At 39.7% G+C, this 18394-nt stretch overlaps 1 protein-coding gene across 2 annotated transcripts in view; it reads right to left on the bottom strand.

Annotated features, from left to right (window-relative positions):
• The window catches only part of EVC (EvC ciliary complex subunit 1), a 49018-nt gene that overhangs the window by 6513 nt on the left and 24111 nt on the right, over nt 1–18394 (bottom strand). For both annotated transcript variants that reach the window (XM_064418685.1, XM_064418686.1), the window contains exons 12-16: nt 12027–12239; nt 4702–4811; nt 3893–4103; nt 1043–1249; nt 133–277 (exon numbers count right to left, since the gene is read on the bottom strand). In XM_064418685.1, coding sequence (XP_064274755.1) covers nt 133–277; nt 1043–1249; nt 3893–4103; nt 4702–4811; nt 12027–12239 — 886 coding nt within the window. The remainder of the gene's footprint in view (nt 1–132; nt 278–1042; nt 1250–3892; nt 4104–4701; nt 4812–12026; nt 12240–18394) is intronic.

The raw sequence follows: 18394 nt of genomic DNA, 5'->3' as shown, positions 1-18394 counted from the left end.
GGCTGTGCCTGGCACACTAAAGTCAGATTTACTAGGCCAAGGGATGCCACAAGAAGCAAAATCCTCTAACCTTACACTAAGCACACTTACTGGGAAACAAAGTTGTCTCATAGTTGTCAGTACCATACGAACCTTGTAAGGATTTCAGACGTTGAAGCTTTTTTCCTTCATACTCTTCTGTGATTTTTCCTAATTGCTGGTAGTATTTCTGCACCAGTCTACTGATATTATTGCTGGTCCCATATACACTTTCAACAGCAGATTCCACCAGTCTCTCCTGTATCACACAGTACAAGTCACAATTCATTTTCCATGCCCAAAAGTGTTTTGATCTGTTTAAAAAAACCCCATACCTAATTTGGTATGTGCACACACAGTTATGAATTTAAATGTGGCTTTAAAAATGGGGTAGACTAAGATACTGAAAATCATGTAACATTTCAACATGAAAAATTGCAGCAAAATCTTTCTAATTTGCCTCATCTCCATCTGGGAAGAGGTCATTCCCCTATCCTTTCAATCTCTACAGCCCATTTTAACAGTTGAGCTAACTGCCAGCAAAGCAAGCTAATCTATGTGTAGCTCTGCTTTGACTTTCCATTACACAGAAAATCCAAATATTTACTTTGGAAAAAAATTATTCATCTATGATGTACATTTTAATTTTATTTAATTATTTATCTTTGAATTAATAGTAAGCTGGTAGAATGAAAATCATTAATTAGTCAAAAACCCTTAATCAATAGATAATCATCTCAATTTTTTCTTCTTTTGTTATTCTCTGTCATCAAGAGTTGTGACAATTTTTTTCCTGTTCCAGTGTTTGACTTAAAACCTGTTTTGGCTGCTGTAGCAAATACTGTACTGCTACATAAATGCTAGCTTGCAAATGCTCTGCAAATTATGCTCAGTTTTAACACAGGTCCTAAGGGTTTTCTACTGATACTCCCAGGCTTAGGTTAATGCATACATTAAATTGCTTTCCATCTGTGCAAGGTAGCCCTTGTTTTGTTTGGAAAACTGCTGTTGACCATTTCCATACCTTGAAGTCCTGGTCATCATCTGAACTCTTTTTTTCAGCTTCCCCTCGGGCATACTGCAGCAGGGTCTGCCCAATCACCTGCTCCATGTGCTGCTGAAGAAACTGAAGGGCTTCTTGGATTTCTGTGACTAGCTGCTGGTGAAATTCTAAATTGGTTTCTTGCATTTCTTCCTCAAGCTTCTCCTCCTCTTCACGAATGTGGGACTCCTAGTAATCAGAAAATAAGACAGCACTGCCATTTAAATATGTTAACAATTGTAGACAGTTTCATTTTGAAAGAAAGTCCTGCACACATTCAGAATGTTACAGTTTTTGTAATTATAATAATATAATTTACACAGGAAGTTTGTACAGTCATTTAATAGATTTGTTTTTCCAACATTACTATAGCCTCTGTCATGAGATGTACAGCAAAATCTGCATCCTGTCCTATTAGTCTCTCCTAAGTGATGCATTCCCACATAAGTGAAATATCCTGAGTCCAGCAAGGGACAATTGTGGATGCCTTGATAAATTGCACAGGAGCAAGGCAAGTACAGTTATGCACCAGGAATGCTTGCACAGTCTGTGTGGTCTACCTGAGAAAAACTTGGTTTGCTGGTACTTGGGAGTACCAATACCCTTGGGAGTACCAATGGCCCTTGGGACAGGTCACAAAGGTGGGTAATACACTTGAAAACCATTTGCACAACATCCTCTGCTGATGAGTTCTAAAGCTTTTCCACATATCTCTTAATTTTGAACCTGCCATCTGGTAACATTGCTAGATGCTCTCTTCTTTCATTAGAAACGTGAAAAATGGTTCTCTATTCATGTATTTGATGTCAGTTTTAAAACCTATGATATTCCAGAAGGCACCTATTTTTTAGGCTAAAGAGTTTAAGTCCTTTGAGGTCTTTGGACCATCCTTGCCTCCATTTTTGTGCAAGAAAAGTGTACACTTTTCATCTAAGCTCTCTTTAGCGAACAGTAGTATCTGCTTACCAGCATGGTCTGTTCTGTCACCCTCAAGTGTAGCAGTCTGCCACAGATGGCCTTCTATTCTGTTGTCTTTCTTATATTTATACACTCAGTTAAGGCTAAATAGCATCAAAATATTCTGGAAGATGTGATAGTACCTATTTGATGTCTTCTTGGAAATAAGAAATGCAAGTAGAAAACATTCATCTGTAGAAATATCCTTATTAATGCTGACTTGTTCTCACATGTTATATTGATAGCTATGACTTATGTTTTTGAGGTTTTTGAGAAAGTTGGAATGTCAGTAAACTGCTTCTCATTTTTTTAGAGACCCAATGTCATGTGATTATGCCCAAGCTAGGATTCACTAGTCATTTCACATTCTATATGAAATCAATAGACAGACATGACATCGTCCACCAGTATTAAACTGGCCCAAGCAAAAATTAAGTTTGGGTAAAATAACACGATATATCTAAAAATCTGGTTGAATGTCTGTAAATTAACCTCTTCTTGAACTCCTTCAAGATTATTTTTAGTTTTGGAGGATGTTTGTAACATGTTTTTTCTCTCTTGACTTTTCCCAATTCCACGCCTATGCCCTATGTTTTCTGCAGTAAGAATCTAGCAAGGGTATTTTTAGACACTTCCTTGTGAGATGTGTTTTAGCTGGACTTTCAAAGAGGCTGTAATGGAGAGAGGCCATAGGAACACTGATACCTGAGGACATTTCATTTTCATTAGGGAAGGCAGTGATTGTTGCATCAATTAACGTCTCCATGTGAGCTAAGTGAGAGGGAGCAGTGGAAAGCAAGAGGAATGTAGTGATATGCATTTTTATTTTATTATTTTATATTTTAATTCTTCTGAAGGTTAATGAGTTTTTCAGATTTTCAAACTTAAAAGAAACTGCTTCAATTGATATTTTGCAAATATGAAAACAGCAGGACACAGATTTTCCTTATTCCTCTTCCATGTGGAGACTGAGGGTTTGTATGATGCAAATCAAAATTAGAGGGGTACAAGAATTTTACCTCTCAGCTAATTACACAGCAACAGCATGGAGCACAGAGCTGCAAAGTGTTTGATGGGTTCAAGCAGCAGTGGGTTGGGCAGAGCTATCACTGACACCTGCTGGGAGGGTTGTCTGAAGTTGAAATATGAAATGTGGTGTTGCTCTACATAAATATCCAGTGCAGGTAATTAAATAACCAACAACACTTAATAGATCAACACTAAAAACCAGTCATGAACATACGTGAAAGTGACCTATGGGAACATCATGTCTAAAAATCCCTTAAACTTTCTATTGTGTTCTTGACTTACAGTAGCCAGGTAATTTAGGAGGATTGGGCATGGATGCTGATCTTCTTATGGACAGAGAGAGAGAAAAAAGAATGAAAAATTATGACAGTATAGAGGAACTTGACTGGTGTGGTAGGAGTAAGAACTTCTCCTAATGGTCCAGTAAGAACTTCTCAAGTGCATATTAAGATCCTCAACAGAATTAGAAGGAGGTTCTCTTACCCTGAAGCAGTAGCTTTGCAGAAGTCCTTTATACATGTTGGCATCCTTGCATAGTATTTCCATATAAATAAATTGCCAAATAAGCTTGCTAGGACACTCACTATAGTGTAAGTGTAAGGGATTTTAAAATGTCTGCCCAAACTACAACAGGCACACTCAGGGATCTCCTATGCCAGCAACAGGAGAAACAAACATATTTTTGACAGAGAATATTTTTCTTTCTCATTGGAGCTTAGACTTTTTTTGTTGTTGGGGGTTTTTTTGGGGTTTTTTTGCAGTTTAGGTCTGCAATGGCCACTTCTAATGCCAAATATCACAGCACATGAGACCTCTGGAGACAACCCACCTGGACACCATACCTACCACTGCCTTCTGTAACTGCCACTGGTCCTCATCTTGGCACAGGGAGGATCCCTTCTGCAGGGTGTGCTGCTCTCTCAGCTCCTGGAGCGAGCTCTTCTTTCTGGACAGGCGCATGCGTGCCAGGGCTGCCACCCCCGCTCTTCGCAAGGTTAACCTTCTGAGCACTGAGCACAGCAGAAGCTGCTGCTTTTGCAATATATAGCTAACAGACCTGTAAAAAGGACCATTAAAAATCCATCAGTGAAGCTGCTTGCACACCTGTGTTCAGCAGAGTCATTGCTTAAAGGTGACAAGAGTTATTCTTCACTCTGTGCAACGTCTTCTTGTACAAAGCATGCCTTGGAAAACTGCTCTGTGTAAGGAATGGGTACTGCTGTGTTACACTTCTAATTCTGTCACACTGGAGTTAAATTAAAATGAAAACAGAAATAAAGTAGCTAAATAACCATCTATATGTTGCTGGAATGAACACTTTATCTTGCAGAATATGCAACTCCACTGTGACATAGGGAGCACAGAGAGAGGCTGGCTCTAGACTAGGAGCCACTCACAAACACAGCAGATGCTCACAAAGCACACCAGTGACAAATCATATAAGACTCTTTTTCCTAATTTCCAGGAGTCATGATATGTCTATTTTTTAAATTTGCTTTTGATACCCTGACAAAAAACTAGACCAATTGCCTCTCTGTCTGAAGGTGCTAATAATCCCTCAAGACTGCTTTCCACAATGTGATGTACACAAGTTTTTATCTGGGCATGCAACAGTGAAGTTTTACCTCACTGCTCAGGGATGAAACCATGCTTACTCATCACTGAGGCATCCTAGTCTGCTCACGACACCTTGCATTATCTTCTCTTGTTTCTCAGACAGGTGCTCTTGCATCACAGCAGACAGAGCATATTCTGTTATCCAGAGCTAAAAGCAGGGAAAAGAATTACAAATATAAGATACTCTGATTTCAGCCAGTCACTGAATAAAGAAACAATGGTTTATTTTCGTAGAAAAATCATGCCTTGCTTTCAAAAACATACTCATGCTGAATTAAAATTATTCTACTTAGGAATATTTTTTTTAATTATCAAAATTTTAAACAAAACTCACTGAAAAGAAGAACTTTGCACTGGTTTGGATCAGCCCTGAACTGTGTTTCCTACAGATTTTTTGATTTCAGCAACAGAGGAACAAGAAACAAAATAACAACATGGCACAAAATACTGCATTGACTCTTATCAGCAAGTTGCAGTAGGCTTTTTATTTGTTTTTTTCTTTTCACTAGTAGAGAATATAGATTATATTTTCACTGAACAAAATACAGGTATCATCTTCCATCACACTTCTGTCACAGTAAACAGTGCTAATAGTTGGAAATGGAGATTAAGTGATTAGGTAAATATATGGACTGCAAGTTTACAGCTCCTTCATTTAGACTGAAGAATTTAATCTTTAAATAAATTTTGATGGATTTGCCATTAGACTGTAAACTTTTGGTGATATGAAGTTAAGATTTTGTTTAGTATTGTTGCCAGTATTTAAGGAAAAATAAAGTCATAAGCTGAAATATTTGCAAGGCCCCAACTCTTACTGGAAGACGAAGAGTATACTTTAGGCTACTGAGAGATGAATAAAAGCAGGTTACCTGCTGATGTATCCAGAACCCTAAATTAAATATAATACCTGGGGTGTCTGACAGTTTCACTTTGTGTTTCAGCATCACTCAGAATATGAGGGACTAAATTTTCAGTTATGGCAGACAGGTAGGTTTCACTAGATCAGTATGTCCAGCAGAGGATTAGATGTTGTCCTAGATGTGCAGAAGGGAGTGAAGCTTAGTGCAGCACGGGCACATCCAACTTGTTATTCTATACCACCCACATCATACATGTGGGAGTCGTTTTGGGGTGAAAATGAGCACACCTCAGAAGTGGGCACTGTTTTGCCTCTCTCTCCAGAAGGAAGGGGTCAGCATCAGCCCCTGCAGATCCAGGCCCCACTGCACCCCTGCTCCCCCTCCCATTTTCTCACTGCAGGAACACAGCTGCAGGACTTGGTGCTGAAAGGACAGCGGCAACAGCGCTCCTACCAGCAGGGCTGAATGGACAGAGCCGGAGCAGAGGCTGCCATGGGGAAGGACTGGTGGGATTGAACCCCAGAACAGCTGAGGGGAGCCCCACTGACAACAGCTGAGCTGAGCCTGGGCCAGCTGAGCTGAGCTGAGCTGAAAGGAGGTGGCAGAATGGTTGGAAAAGTGGCAGTGACCTGCAGGACCAGCACAGGAGAAACAGTAACAGACACCTGTGCAGCACTGAGCCCAGCAGAGCAGCAGCACAAGGGGTTTATTTGTCACTTCAATTATTTCAGGATGGGGAGTGTGGGAAATGTTAGCCATGGGAGTTCCCTTGCCATCCTGCCTTTGTTCCTGCTGGCCACGTAGGTAGTGAGTGGAAGTGGTCTCCATTATCACCTTTGTCTGGGGAACCAAGTGGACACAACCTACAGGGACCATCTGCCATCTATTTGTTTTTTCCCAGTGGTGAACTCCTTTTTGCTGGGTAAAACACTTTCTCTTTTTGTACACCTTTGCTATTAATATTGCTGTTGTTATTGTGAATTTCTTACTCCATGGCTTTGTGCTTTCAGTAAATTGTAATCTCAATCCATAGTCTCTGCTCTTGCCACTGCCTTACTGGAACAGGCAGGGGAAGGGGAGTGGTTCATTTGCAGTTTAGTTTCTATCTGGTGCTAAAGCCAGCACAAATGTATAACTGCACAATTGTTAGTGTTAGAAATTAGGAGTGATACTGGGCCTCTCTGCTGGATATGAGTTTTTTCATTGGGAAGCAGTGGTCTGTGCAGGAGAGAGGCTTTCTCCGTGAGCACAGAATGAACTCCCCTGGGAAGTGCAGAGAACATCAAAAACTGTTTTGGCTTCAAAACAAAAATGTATTTCTTTCATGGCTAGTGCCTTCTCTGTGGAATACACAGTGACACATCTAAATGACCTCTCTCCATGCAGAAAACCTTACCAAAACACATGTTCCTGAGCAGGATGCCTGACAAGGAAGGGAGGGCAGGCAGTCACCAACAAGTGACAGATGGGAAGAGTGCAGCTGAGCATGTGAAGCACAGCCCAAAAGACTGCATGGCACTGGAGACCCACCAGGCTGCTCTTGGCAAGAGCCTCAGATGTACCTGTGTATCCAGAACTCAACTGATCTGAGGCTAGGTGAGTCTGATAATCACAGAGCACAGCTGAGCACAGTGTTTTCTCTGACTGCATGCTGCAAGCATCAAATTAAGGTCTATCAGGTCTTCAGGTATCATCATGACAGATGGCAAAGACTTGCTTGAAGTAATAATTGTTATCAGCATTTCCCTTTAGCAGCTCTGTGGATTTAGCTCCTAGTGTTTTACACCTCTCTGCACATGCCTTGTAGATCCATCACATTGTGTACTTTAATGTCTCTTTCAGCAGTTCAAAGAAAGTCTGAAAACGACCTTTTACTTTCCAGAAGTAATTTTATTTCCATTGAGAGATTGGCTGTGGTTCAGCTGTGGGTTTCCATCATTTTTGGAGACCTGATCATTTACTGAGAAGTTGCTCTTGAAGGGCAAGTCAAACAGCATTAAGGTATAAATCACCAAAAGACAGAACACCTTCAGGAGATTATACCTGAATTGCAGTTGGAATGGTAAATGATATAATATTGCAGCCAAGAACCCAAAATATAGCACCTTGCTTGCTCTCAGTCTATTCTACCCAAAAGTATATCCTATCACTCAGTGATAACAGTGAAAGTGCTTCTTGCTGTTGTTCTTTACTTCTGTTTATGAAAACAGCCTAGTTCTGTAGTAGTGAGGAGTTCCTTATAAAGAATGAGTCACCTTTTCCATTAAGAGTGCATTTGGGGTAGTCCGTACGCACAATTTATAAAATGACTCTGCACCTCCCTGAGACCAATGGGAAACTGACAATACAGCAGAAATTCCTCCAGCACACAGTTATTAAACTGAACACTAAAAGTACCTCAGTCATGTAAGTAGTAAGAGAACAAGAGGAAAGGAGGGGGAATCATTACACATTTATGATGAGAGGATGAATAAGGGAGATTGAGAATTAGACCAAATACTAAACCAGTGTTTAATCTCAGAGAGGCCATTAGGAAGATGCTCAAGATAGAAAGGATCAGCTGGAATAAACAGGATTTTTAATGGAATGTTTAATTGGAAACAACACCTAGATAGCTCACTGGGATGGGGTAGCAGAGCTGGGTATTTTCTACCTCCAAATTACTTGAAAACCTCACAGAGAGAGGCAGAAATGTGACAGCAAAGATTCTCTGGGAATGTTGAGGCTGCTGGCATGTGGTTGAAAACCAGCAAAACAGAAACAACTGCTTCTTCAGGCCAGGTGGCAAGGTCAGGCTTGGTGCTTGCAACAATACTGCACTCCTGGGTCAAGTCACCAGGCACATCTCTCAGCTTTCCAGTTCTTGGGAACAGCCTCACTTTGCTCAGAGATATGTTGTATGGAGGGGACAAACTCATGCTCCTGCACGAATCTAGGGGCTGGAATGGAGATCAGGCTCTCTGATCCCTGCATTCAACCAGTAAAACCAGTGACAAAAGTATGGTAAATGAGGGAGTAAAGCTCTAAGGAATGTCTGGCTTCTTGGAGTGTTATTCCAATCGCTATGAAAAAATTAATCAGAGAAAGTGATAAAATGCCCACCCTGTCAAAACTGGTAAGCAGGTGCCAGTCCAACTTTCTGGGTGACAAGCAATGATGTGGGAATGGATGGAAATCTCATCCCATTTTTATTCTGTAGGCTTCCAAATGTTTTGCTTCTCAGTCACAGGTGCATTACAAGATCTTCTGAAGCACTGCTGAAGTTAAGTATTACTCTCTGGCAATAAAGGTGAGGAATATGCCTCTCCTTTCTGTTTTGACATCTTTAGCACAGATTATTCAGGGAATGAAAGGAAAGTGATTTCTCTGTCTCGGCCTGTAGATGGGGTGCGATGCACACTGACTGCCAAGCGAGTCTCAGCCTGGTGCAGGAGGCTGCTCCCTGGAACTGCTCTCTACAGAAATCATGAATTAGGGACTATGTGGGAAAATGCTCAAAATTTATTTTCATTTGTCAGTTATTCCCATTTGCCTCACTCATATCCTCAAGCCTACAAGGCAAAGTTATATATGAAACTGATTTTTTCTTTTTAGTTGTAAAAGTGTTTCTTTTCACCCAAAGGACATCATATCCCAGAAATGTGCTAGGAAAGATCATTTAAAAAAAAGGTGATTCAAGTAAAAGGGAAAAATGTCTTTTAGAGCCACATTGAAAAGCACACATAAATACCCTGGTGAAAAGTCTTCTGGTGTTGACTTCCCAAGCCTGTAAAGCAGGTGACTGTGTAACTCCCAGCATAGCACATTTATCAAGAGGCAAATGAAAGACATATCTCCTGCTGCAAAATGCCTGACAATTTAAAAGGCCTGTCAATATGACTGTTGATTTATGGATCTTTTGTCAAACCCAGAACTCTAACATCTATGGGCTCTCCCAAACAACATAATCATCTGGCACAAATGTCCAATATCTCTTCTTCTTAAGGTGGAAACCAAGTGTTCCTTTTTGTAGGACGCAAGTGTCAGCTTATTGCTTAAATGTTCATGCTGCTGTTTTATATTACCAGCCTAGCTTTGGTGGAATAGTTATCTCCCTGCATGCTCTCTTTGGAGACAAAGCAGTTCAAATCCTTTCCAAAAAGCCACAAGCATTAAGTTAAAAAAGGTGCTTAGGCTCCTGCACAAAATATTGTTTTGGGAACTCATAAGATGAATTTCTCACTAAGAGAAACTCTTATCTCTTCTTGGAATTTATCCTGCAGAATCACTTGTCCTTAGGACAGCTCTGTCTGCCACTCAGGAAGTTTTTGTATTGAATAAAGCCCAGCTGCAGTGCTGGTGACTCAGAGACCAATGCGAGAGCTCTGTCACTGCTAAGTTAATTCCTCTATAGCTCTGTATCTCAGTAATTACTGTTAATGATGTCAGCAAACCCTTTATTTTTTTTCCAGCTAGGAAGTCATCTGCTTTACATTATGCATGCCAGGGTACACAAAGTGATGGAAAGCCAATTTTCTAATTTAAATAACCTATGCTTAGGCATGATCAGAACACTGAATTCACATACAATGAATCCATCACACAGTGCTGCCCAAAGACCAATGCTAATAGCAGCTGAGCACCTGAGATGAACTAATCCTTTCCATCCTTTGAGAAAAATTCCCAGGGTTTGGTTTTTGCACTCAAAAGTGTGCCCAATGATAGCAATAGAGAAATGTACAAACAGCATTTTTGGGCCAAAACATCAGAGATGTCTCCCCTCTGTGATGAGTCTTGTTTGTTAAACACATCCTCTGCAGCCCTGAACAATGCTGAGCTTCAATGGGACAGTGTAAGGGCCACAGCAGAGGTGCCCCAATGTGCACTCTGACATGACATTATTCACAAGTTGCACACCAGAACCTCCTGCTTCTCTGTGCTTTTTAGTGACAGTGAATCCCACCACACTCCTTAGGGCTCTGTGTGCTACAAGATGTGCTTGTAGTTCACCTACCAGACCAGGCTGCTCAGGCCATGCACATATGAGGACAGGCAATTTGTGCACCCTTGATGAATGTGAAAATCAACAGCAAGGTTTAAATTTGACAAGTTAGGTATTCTAACCTAATCCTTGATTAAAAGGGGCAAAAGAATTTTTTTAAAAACTGAGGTCAGACATTGTTTCAATAATCACTAAAGGTACAAGCAATCCAAAATCAAACACTAAATGCCAGCCAACAGTCCTGGAAAATACAAATGCAACTAAGCATGTGAGCAGACCCATTGGCATCAGTGGTTGGTCCTAAGCACAGTTTAGTTTAGTTTGCTAAATAGCCCTGTGACACCAGAAGAACAAAATTGTTTTTCAAAGTAGGTCAGTTACAATAATGGAAGTATAAAAAGATCAGCAAGGTGCATGTTGCTTAACTCCAGATTAAGGAAAATATAGAAGAAAAAAAGGAAATGTCTCAGAATTTTCAATGAAAAATTTTACTTTTGTATTGCCAAGGGTGTTCTAAAGCCACTGGTTAGCAAACAACTCTACCAGATTTTGTAGGGAGCGCACAGTTTCTTGAATCACAGTGTTTTACAGCAGAATCCTAAATGTGAGTAGGTGAAAAAGTTGAACACCTTAATGCAGTTTGCAACACTTAGGGACTTGCTCAGTACCTCATTAACAATGTTCTGGATTCTCTAGGCACTTTGGAGAATGAGGGCAAGGGAAAGTACCATTCTGCCAGTGTTAAAGAAATCTGCCAACCGTTTTTTTAAGAAGCTCCAATTACTCTATACATTGCAGCACACAACATTTAGGAAAGGACACACCTTTGAATAGAGAAGGCCTTTCTTTGACTAAGCTGTGTTAGAAGCAGTGTTAACAGAGACACAGCACTGCATGAATAAACCAAAGGTATATTTGAGCCCCAGTCTGATGCTAAAGACACCTGTCTCAGCATTTACTTGTTTTCTCCTCTGGAGTAAATGCCCCCTATGCTGGGCACACACAGAGCAGGAAAGCTGGACGTGTGTTTTTTCACCTTTGCAGACTAGAGTAAGCTTATAAAAGTATGTATCATATGTTTCCAGTTATTACAGTATTAATATATAAAAATTAGTAAGAAATATTTATCATTGCCAGGCTTCCTTGCCTGGAAACTGTATTTATGTGTACCCTCTCCAAACAGACCTGGTGAAGGTTTTTTTTGAAGTGTTTCTGTAGATGCCAACAGTCGAGGACATCAGAGAGCAGCCTTGCCAGAGAGTGTTTATGTGCTGACAAAGCTGTCAAACACTGTGGACAGATGTTCAGTAATTACTCTCTGACTCCTCTATGCAAGCCTACATGCACAGCATACATACCCACTCCATGCTGCAGATAAAACTGCTCCTCCTCAGCCTAGAGTTGTGTCTGGACCAGACTACATATTTATATACTAAACATCCCCACAGATAAGTATCTTGATTTTTTTTTCTGTATTGCATTTTTAAGACACTGAGATCTCAAAGCATAACATGGATCTTACTTCTTTTTCTTGCAGTAGCTGTTCCTGGAAAAGCTTCCAGCGTCTCTGGCGGTGGTTCTCCCATTTCTCCAGCTGAGGGACCAAATTCTCCTGCCATTCCTCTTTCAGAAGCTCACATTCTCTTACAGAGAGGCTGGTCACCACAGGCAGGGTCTGAAGAAACAGCTCCGTCACCAGCTCTGCTAAAGCATTGGAAGCCTTGGAGTACAGCTCCTAACAGAGAGGGACAGAGAGAAACAGGTGACAAAGTGAACTCCCAGCCCCTTGGAGCTGTTCCCTGACTGATGCCAGTGTGGGAACCATGTGAATATAACTGGGCTGGTGTCCAAATCCTAGAGCTAAAATCCAGTGCCACTAAGGCTTGAGTTAAAAGGACCAGGTTTTGTAGATGGAACAACAAAATGTTTTGGTTCAAGCTACACAAGGCATTTAAAATGCAACAGTGGCAAGAGCACATGAGACTCTGTGCCCTGGCTGTTGCTCACATGTGACTGCAGTAGAAAAGAACATCTTGTTTTACTGGCTATGGTGATGTGTTATAAAAACACCTATTTTGAAAGTAGCTGTGGAAACAATCCAGTGTAGCACAACTTGTAGGCACATTTTCTCAGGTGCTGATATGAAACGAATGAAGAAAGAGGGAAGATTAAAAAGGATGCTATGGCTTTTAGCTAGACAAAAGTAACATTAGTCATGTCAGTAGTTGGTACTTCAAAATATGACACTTTTTAATGCCTGAAGAACAGAATTATTCAAATTCATTCCTGATGCAGAATAGTTTCAAGTCTAGGAAAACAAACATCTTCTAGTGGTTTTAATGAAACTAGTCCCATATGAACAGTTTTAAATTGCTGAGGCTGTTTCACTCACAAGAAGCACTGTGGTGATTTAGTCAGATGACATCCAAGCTAAAAACTCAGTTGTAGTTTCACTGTCAAATACACAGTGGTGATAGAAGCTGTGTTGGCAAACTGGGTGCCATTTGAGATAATTTCTGGGCAGGAGTGGGGACAGGTAGCTTTCCCAGCTGAAAAGGGAACAAAACCACACTGGAAAGTCACAAGGACACTGCAGGATTCCTGCAGGATGATGAGCTATTTCTCTGTGAGTTCTGCATAATCCTACCAGTTCAAGAAGCTTTACTGTCTAGCTGGGCTTGCTTTCATTGCAAACCAGTGTGAACCCTCTTGAAAACACATATATTTATTTTCTTTAAAATACTGATAATACTTTTGAAACTCTCTTAAGGATTCCTGTTAAAAAAACAAGTCAGATCTTCTAGATGCTGCCTTCTTTTAAATACAGATTGAATTACCATTTCTTAGATGATCAAAAAATAGAAACTCTCAACAGAAACAGGGATATTTATCTAGATGTCAAATATGCTTGTCTGCAGCTTATAGACAACAGAAGTTCTAGTGGAATTTTTTTTGGGAGGGGCAAACACTGCTATAATGTACTAATGTGTAAGACTCCATTCTAACTGCTAGACATTGAATTATAAAATACAAAATACTAGAAAATAATAATAGAAAAGTGCAAGGACAAGAACAAGAAATAAAGACCAGAATTTAGGTTGAATAAGAAATATAGTTCTGTGCCCACATCTGGGATTCATGTAATGTTTTCACACCACCTTTATCTGTTCCATGTTTAGGTTTATAAACACCCTTTGAAGTGATTGATTTCTGCAAAACATTTTAATATTTCTCATTTACTGTAAAATATACAAGCTGTGCACTGAGAACTAAATTATTATTTTCCTCCTATGATCCCTCTAGGATGCTAATCACCATATTAATTAGCTGTTTCACAAACAATAAATAGCTTAACAGCTCCCTGCAGTAACCTCTTCTTATGGATAAAACTGAGGCACAACACTAAAAAACATGTTCACTACACCTTTGAGATGAGCCATCTCAGCTCTTTCCACTTTCTTACCTGTTTAAATGAGGCAGGATTTTCAGAATCCAGCTCCCACTGGCTTTCTTTAATTTCAAAGTATTCTGAATTCTTGCAAATTGGACTACAGCTTTTTGAAAATGAGTACTGGGTATGAGAATTAGTAGCCAAAGACCCAACATAATATCCAACTTCTGATAATACTCTTCCCATTTCTAGTGATTGCTCACAATCTAGACATGGCAGTGTCATTAGGGGAACATTTGCTGCACAGGTGCATCCTGTGCTGAAGTATTATAGCCCTAACTCCTTAATTATTATAGTTACAAGTTCCTGTTACAACAAGAGGCACAATTTATATCATCCTAATAATCTGTGTAGTTGTGGGCCTGGCTTAGCTTGCCAAAAGCAATGCCAAATGGTTAACTTGAATTCTCTCTTCTGCTGTTATTTTAAAATCCAAGACTCCAAGTTCTCAGATTTAACATAAACTCAAAGATACTGCACTTCTAATCTACATATCCCATACAACTTTACAGAATAATGGCTCTATCTCTGTAAACCATCTCTCCTCTGAGCTTTACCAGCCTTTCAGGACATATTAATTCTCTTGCCTTTACTGGGTGTTTAGTGATACAAGAATTTCTCTATTGGGTCTGAAATAGTTCAGAAGGAGTCTAGAGGAGTCTGTGGCATTTCTACAGCAGTAGATCAAAAGATCTCAGGCAGGGTGTTAAGGAATTCTATTCCTTAACAATGGCAGCTAAATCCCTTTTGAACACATTTTGCTTTGGAACTGATAGCATTTCCCCAGCACAGCTCACAGCTCTGTTATTTGCCATGAAATATTTTGCACAGAACAAAAATATGGTATTTTGTTCCTGGCTGTCAATGACATTTTGTTCTCCCTGTACCCCCTGCACCTTCAAATTATACTGTATGCTTACCTTTGGCACTACCACAGTTACTGAAGAAAAATGTGATTAGGTCTGGTTCCCACAAAATGACTTATAGATAAGTCATCACCTCATAAAAGTGACAATCACACGGACATCAGAGCCCAGGCAGCCCTTGCATGCTAGACCTAAGAGGACAGCATGCTGTACCCAGAGGCCACACCACAGGGACAGCACAGTGGCCATGCTGTTTAATGCAGCACTTAAAAAATGTGGCAAAATGGCCTTTAAAAATTTGGGAGGGGGAAATACTAAGTCTACATTTAAGAACGATTGCAGATGTGGCTGAATTCTACCCAGTGACTCAAACTAACAAAATAGTTCAAAACTATTTGTACTCTAAGGAATGTACTTGATTTCAAACTGCAATAAAGTCTGTCTGTGAGCAGGGATGGCACACCATGTATTATAAAAGTTATTTTTCACAGGAAAGAAAAGTACTGCTTCCAGGATCTTATTTTTGGACTAGAGCCTCTACAAATATTTTTTACAAGCTTCCTGATATGCCATCTCTTGTTTTTAGAGCTTTGACTTAATGAAATTTATTCAAATTGATTCTATTGATAGAACAGCTGATTGCAGTATTGAATGAACCTGTTTGTAGTACCTGGCAGTCAATCTCAAAGCTTTTCAAAAAATCCCCAGAGAAATACATAAAGAAATACCATGGGGTATACACGGAAATAAAATGGGCTTAGATTAAAATGCTGAGTGCATCTGAATTTTAAACAAGGCAGTAAATATATAATTTTGTCAAAAACCTGGGGAAATACAAAGCTTATCAGATTTCACTCAAAGAACAATATTAATTCTCCCCCTTAAACCTAAAAGATTAAAAGGTTCCTACATATAGATGAAATTGTGAAGCAGGAAAATGTATTTAGAAAGGCTGGTTGTAGTTTATTTTACATGCCAGCAGCCACTGAAAAGTATATATGCCTCAAGGAGGCAACTGTACAACTATTTGTTAACTTGTGATAGAACATTTTATTGAAGGAATTAAGTATCTGATCAAAGCTGTGGAACACTGTTGCATGTGCCCCCAGAAGTTCAGTGGCTAGGACACTTGGTTAGGGGGTAAGAGATTCATCTCCCAAACCATATTGTATCTTAGGAAGGACAGAGATTCAATACTCAGATCATACATCCCATAAATACATCCAAAATTCTGGGACACTGGACACACACACCACTGGCCACCAGAAGATACTCCACATACACTCAGAAGAGACACCACTGGAAACAGGGAAAAGCTGATTGCACGTACTTCTCTCTTCCATGTGAAGAATTCTGGAAAGTCAATTAGAAAACGAAATGTCTACTGGATTTTAAGCATCCTAACATCAAAACAGCACAGTGACATTGAAGTCATTCTTAGCACAAGTTAATAAAAAAGCTCCACTACTTGTTTTCCACACATTTAAAATGGAGGTCTATTGAAATTTCAGTCTCACCCCCTCACTGGTTTTTGATTTACCCAGAAGGCAGTTCCAATCTTCTCTGTTGGAACTCCTTTTTTAGAAATATGCCTTTGTAGACAAGGTTACATCGTTCATGAGATCTAACTATTAGCCAATTGTGAATCTGTATAGTGGTAAAATCCATTTTCTTATACAGTAAGGTAAGAGGATGACTTCAGAATGAAGGCTACCCCTATCAGACATCTTGTATCAGCTTTGACTGAAGCAACCAAAACAAACCTAATAGTGCCCAAACCCAGAATTAGAATGGGCTCTCATGGTATGAGTTCACAGATTTAATCTATTAGATGATGCTGTATTTTTGGGGTAAGTCACAGGGCAAAAATTTCAAAAGTGAGCCTTTGAGGTGGAGGTCTCTTGATAGAGATCTCCACCTGAGACAAACTGACTGATTCCCCCTAAAAAGATGCCAGCTCTTGGTACCCAAAAATGCAGTGCAGCATCCCTAACCATATCTCATGTTAACAAAATTACACATGAAAAGTAATGAAAGACCAAGTCTCAGAGAATCTCTACTTTTTATAAAAAATATTTTTTTCCCTTTTACTAACAATAGAAAAAATCAAATACTTTTCCTCAAACTCACAATTATGTCTACTGCCTTGCCCATTGATAATACTCATGACTTAATAGCTTTTAGTCTAAATTCTTGTGCATTTTATTCCCATGTCAAGCCAAATGAAATAACATTCTGGTGAACGGCTATCAGCAAAGGGGAATTATAAATGAGAATAAATTGTGTTTTTATGGTTTTGAAATAAAGGCAGAAGAAAAAGACCTATCTTACCACGTACTATGTAATTCCTAGCTGTTAATTGATTTCCTCTGTGCAATCTGCATGTCTGTTTTCTTAATAACAGTGTTATCCCCCCAACCTCTTCACTTCTCCTTTCCCTACTGAAATACACGGGTAGCTCACACAACAACAACAACAACAAAAAGAGGGAAAATATTAAAGGTTGGTGACTATCTGATATGTTAAACTTGAGACAGGTTTGACCTAGCCATTAACCTGTTCAAGGGAAACAGAACTGGATGTACGGGGGCAGGGAGTGGGGTGGGTGGTGTTTTATTACTGCCACGTAATAGAAAATAATGGTAAAACCAGCACAGAATCCCTTGTATACAGGATCATTCTGCAGACCGTGTTCAAGAAAATATTAGCTTGATCCATCCAATTATATTTGCACATTTTTTCCTTCAGTTATGATATACTGTGATAATCAAAATAATTTGCCCTCATTTTTCACACACGTTTCAAAAATTAGTTATGGAGCCTGTGTCTAGACACAAGACTATTCACCTACAGCACACTATTTTAATCCAGTAGTGTGGCTGAAAATCCTCCAAATATAACTCATTCATTCACTTCAGGCATCAACAGACTCCACTGACCTTGGTTAAATCATTTTAATTGATTTATTCATGCGTACACAAAACAAACCTACTCAATTATTCTATGCAAACACAGTCAGCTTCCAGATCATTGAATTTTTACATATTTATTCACCAATTTGGATAATTCTTCCATGTACTGTAGCAGTACAGACTTCCCTAGTGCTAGAGGGTTATATAAATCTATCCTGATCTGTTTAAAAGGTGAAAAATGAAAAAATGGAAAAGGCATAGAAATTTGAGAAGGGCTTAGAAGAGCACTGTGGGAACAAACTAAGGATCTTCCACAAGGGAGTGGCTCTTAGAGGTTAGTAACACCTTTTCTTCTGTCCTGAGAATACTCACTGGTTCCCTGTTCAGCCACATGGTGACCTTTTCCTTATATTTTAACATCACCTTTTTCATTGAGATCATGTTTCAGCTTCTCCATTTGCAAGGCAAATGACTGTCAGTTAAGCTTCAGGGAGTGCAGATCTTCTGGAAAGGCAACATCAGGCTTTGCAGTGTTTACACAAGTGCCCAAACTAGCTGCTTCTACAAAGTGCAAACCCAGTGGGGACACAGATCTGTAGCACAGAGCTGATGCTGCCATGTGAGGCTCGCTGGTACCCAGCTTGTTAATGCCTGCTTGTTT

This window comes from Passer domesticus, chromosome 4 (assembly GCF_036417665.1).
Source record: "Passer domesticus isolate bPasDom1 chromosome 4, bPasDom1.hap1, whole genome shotgun sequence".
Taxonomy (NCBI): Eukaryota; Metazoa; Chordata; class Aves; order Passeriformes; family Passeridae; genus Passer; species Passer domesticus.
This window is presented reverse-complemented; position numbering and strand designations above follow the sequence as displayed.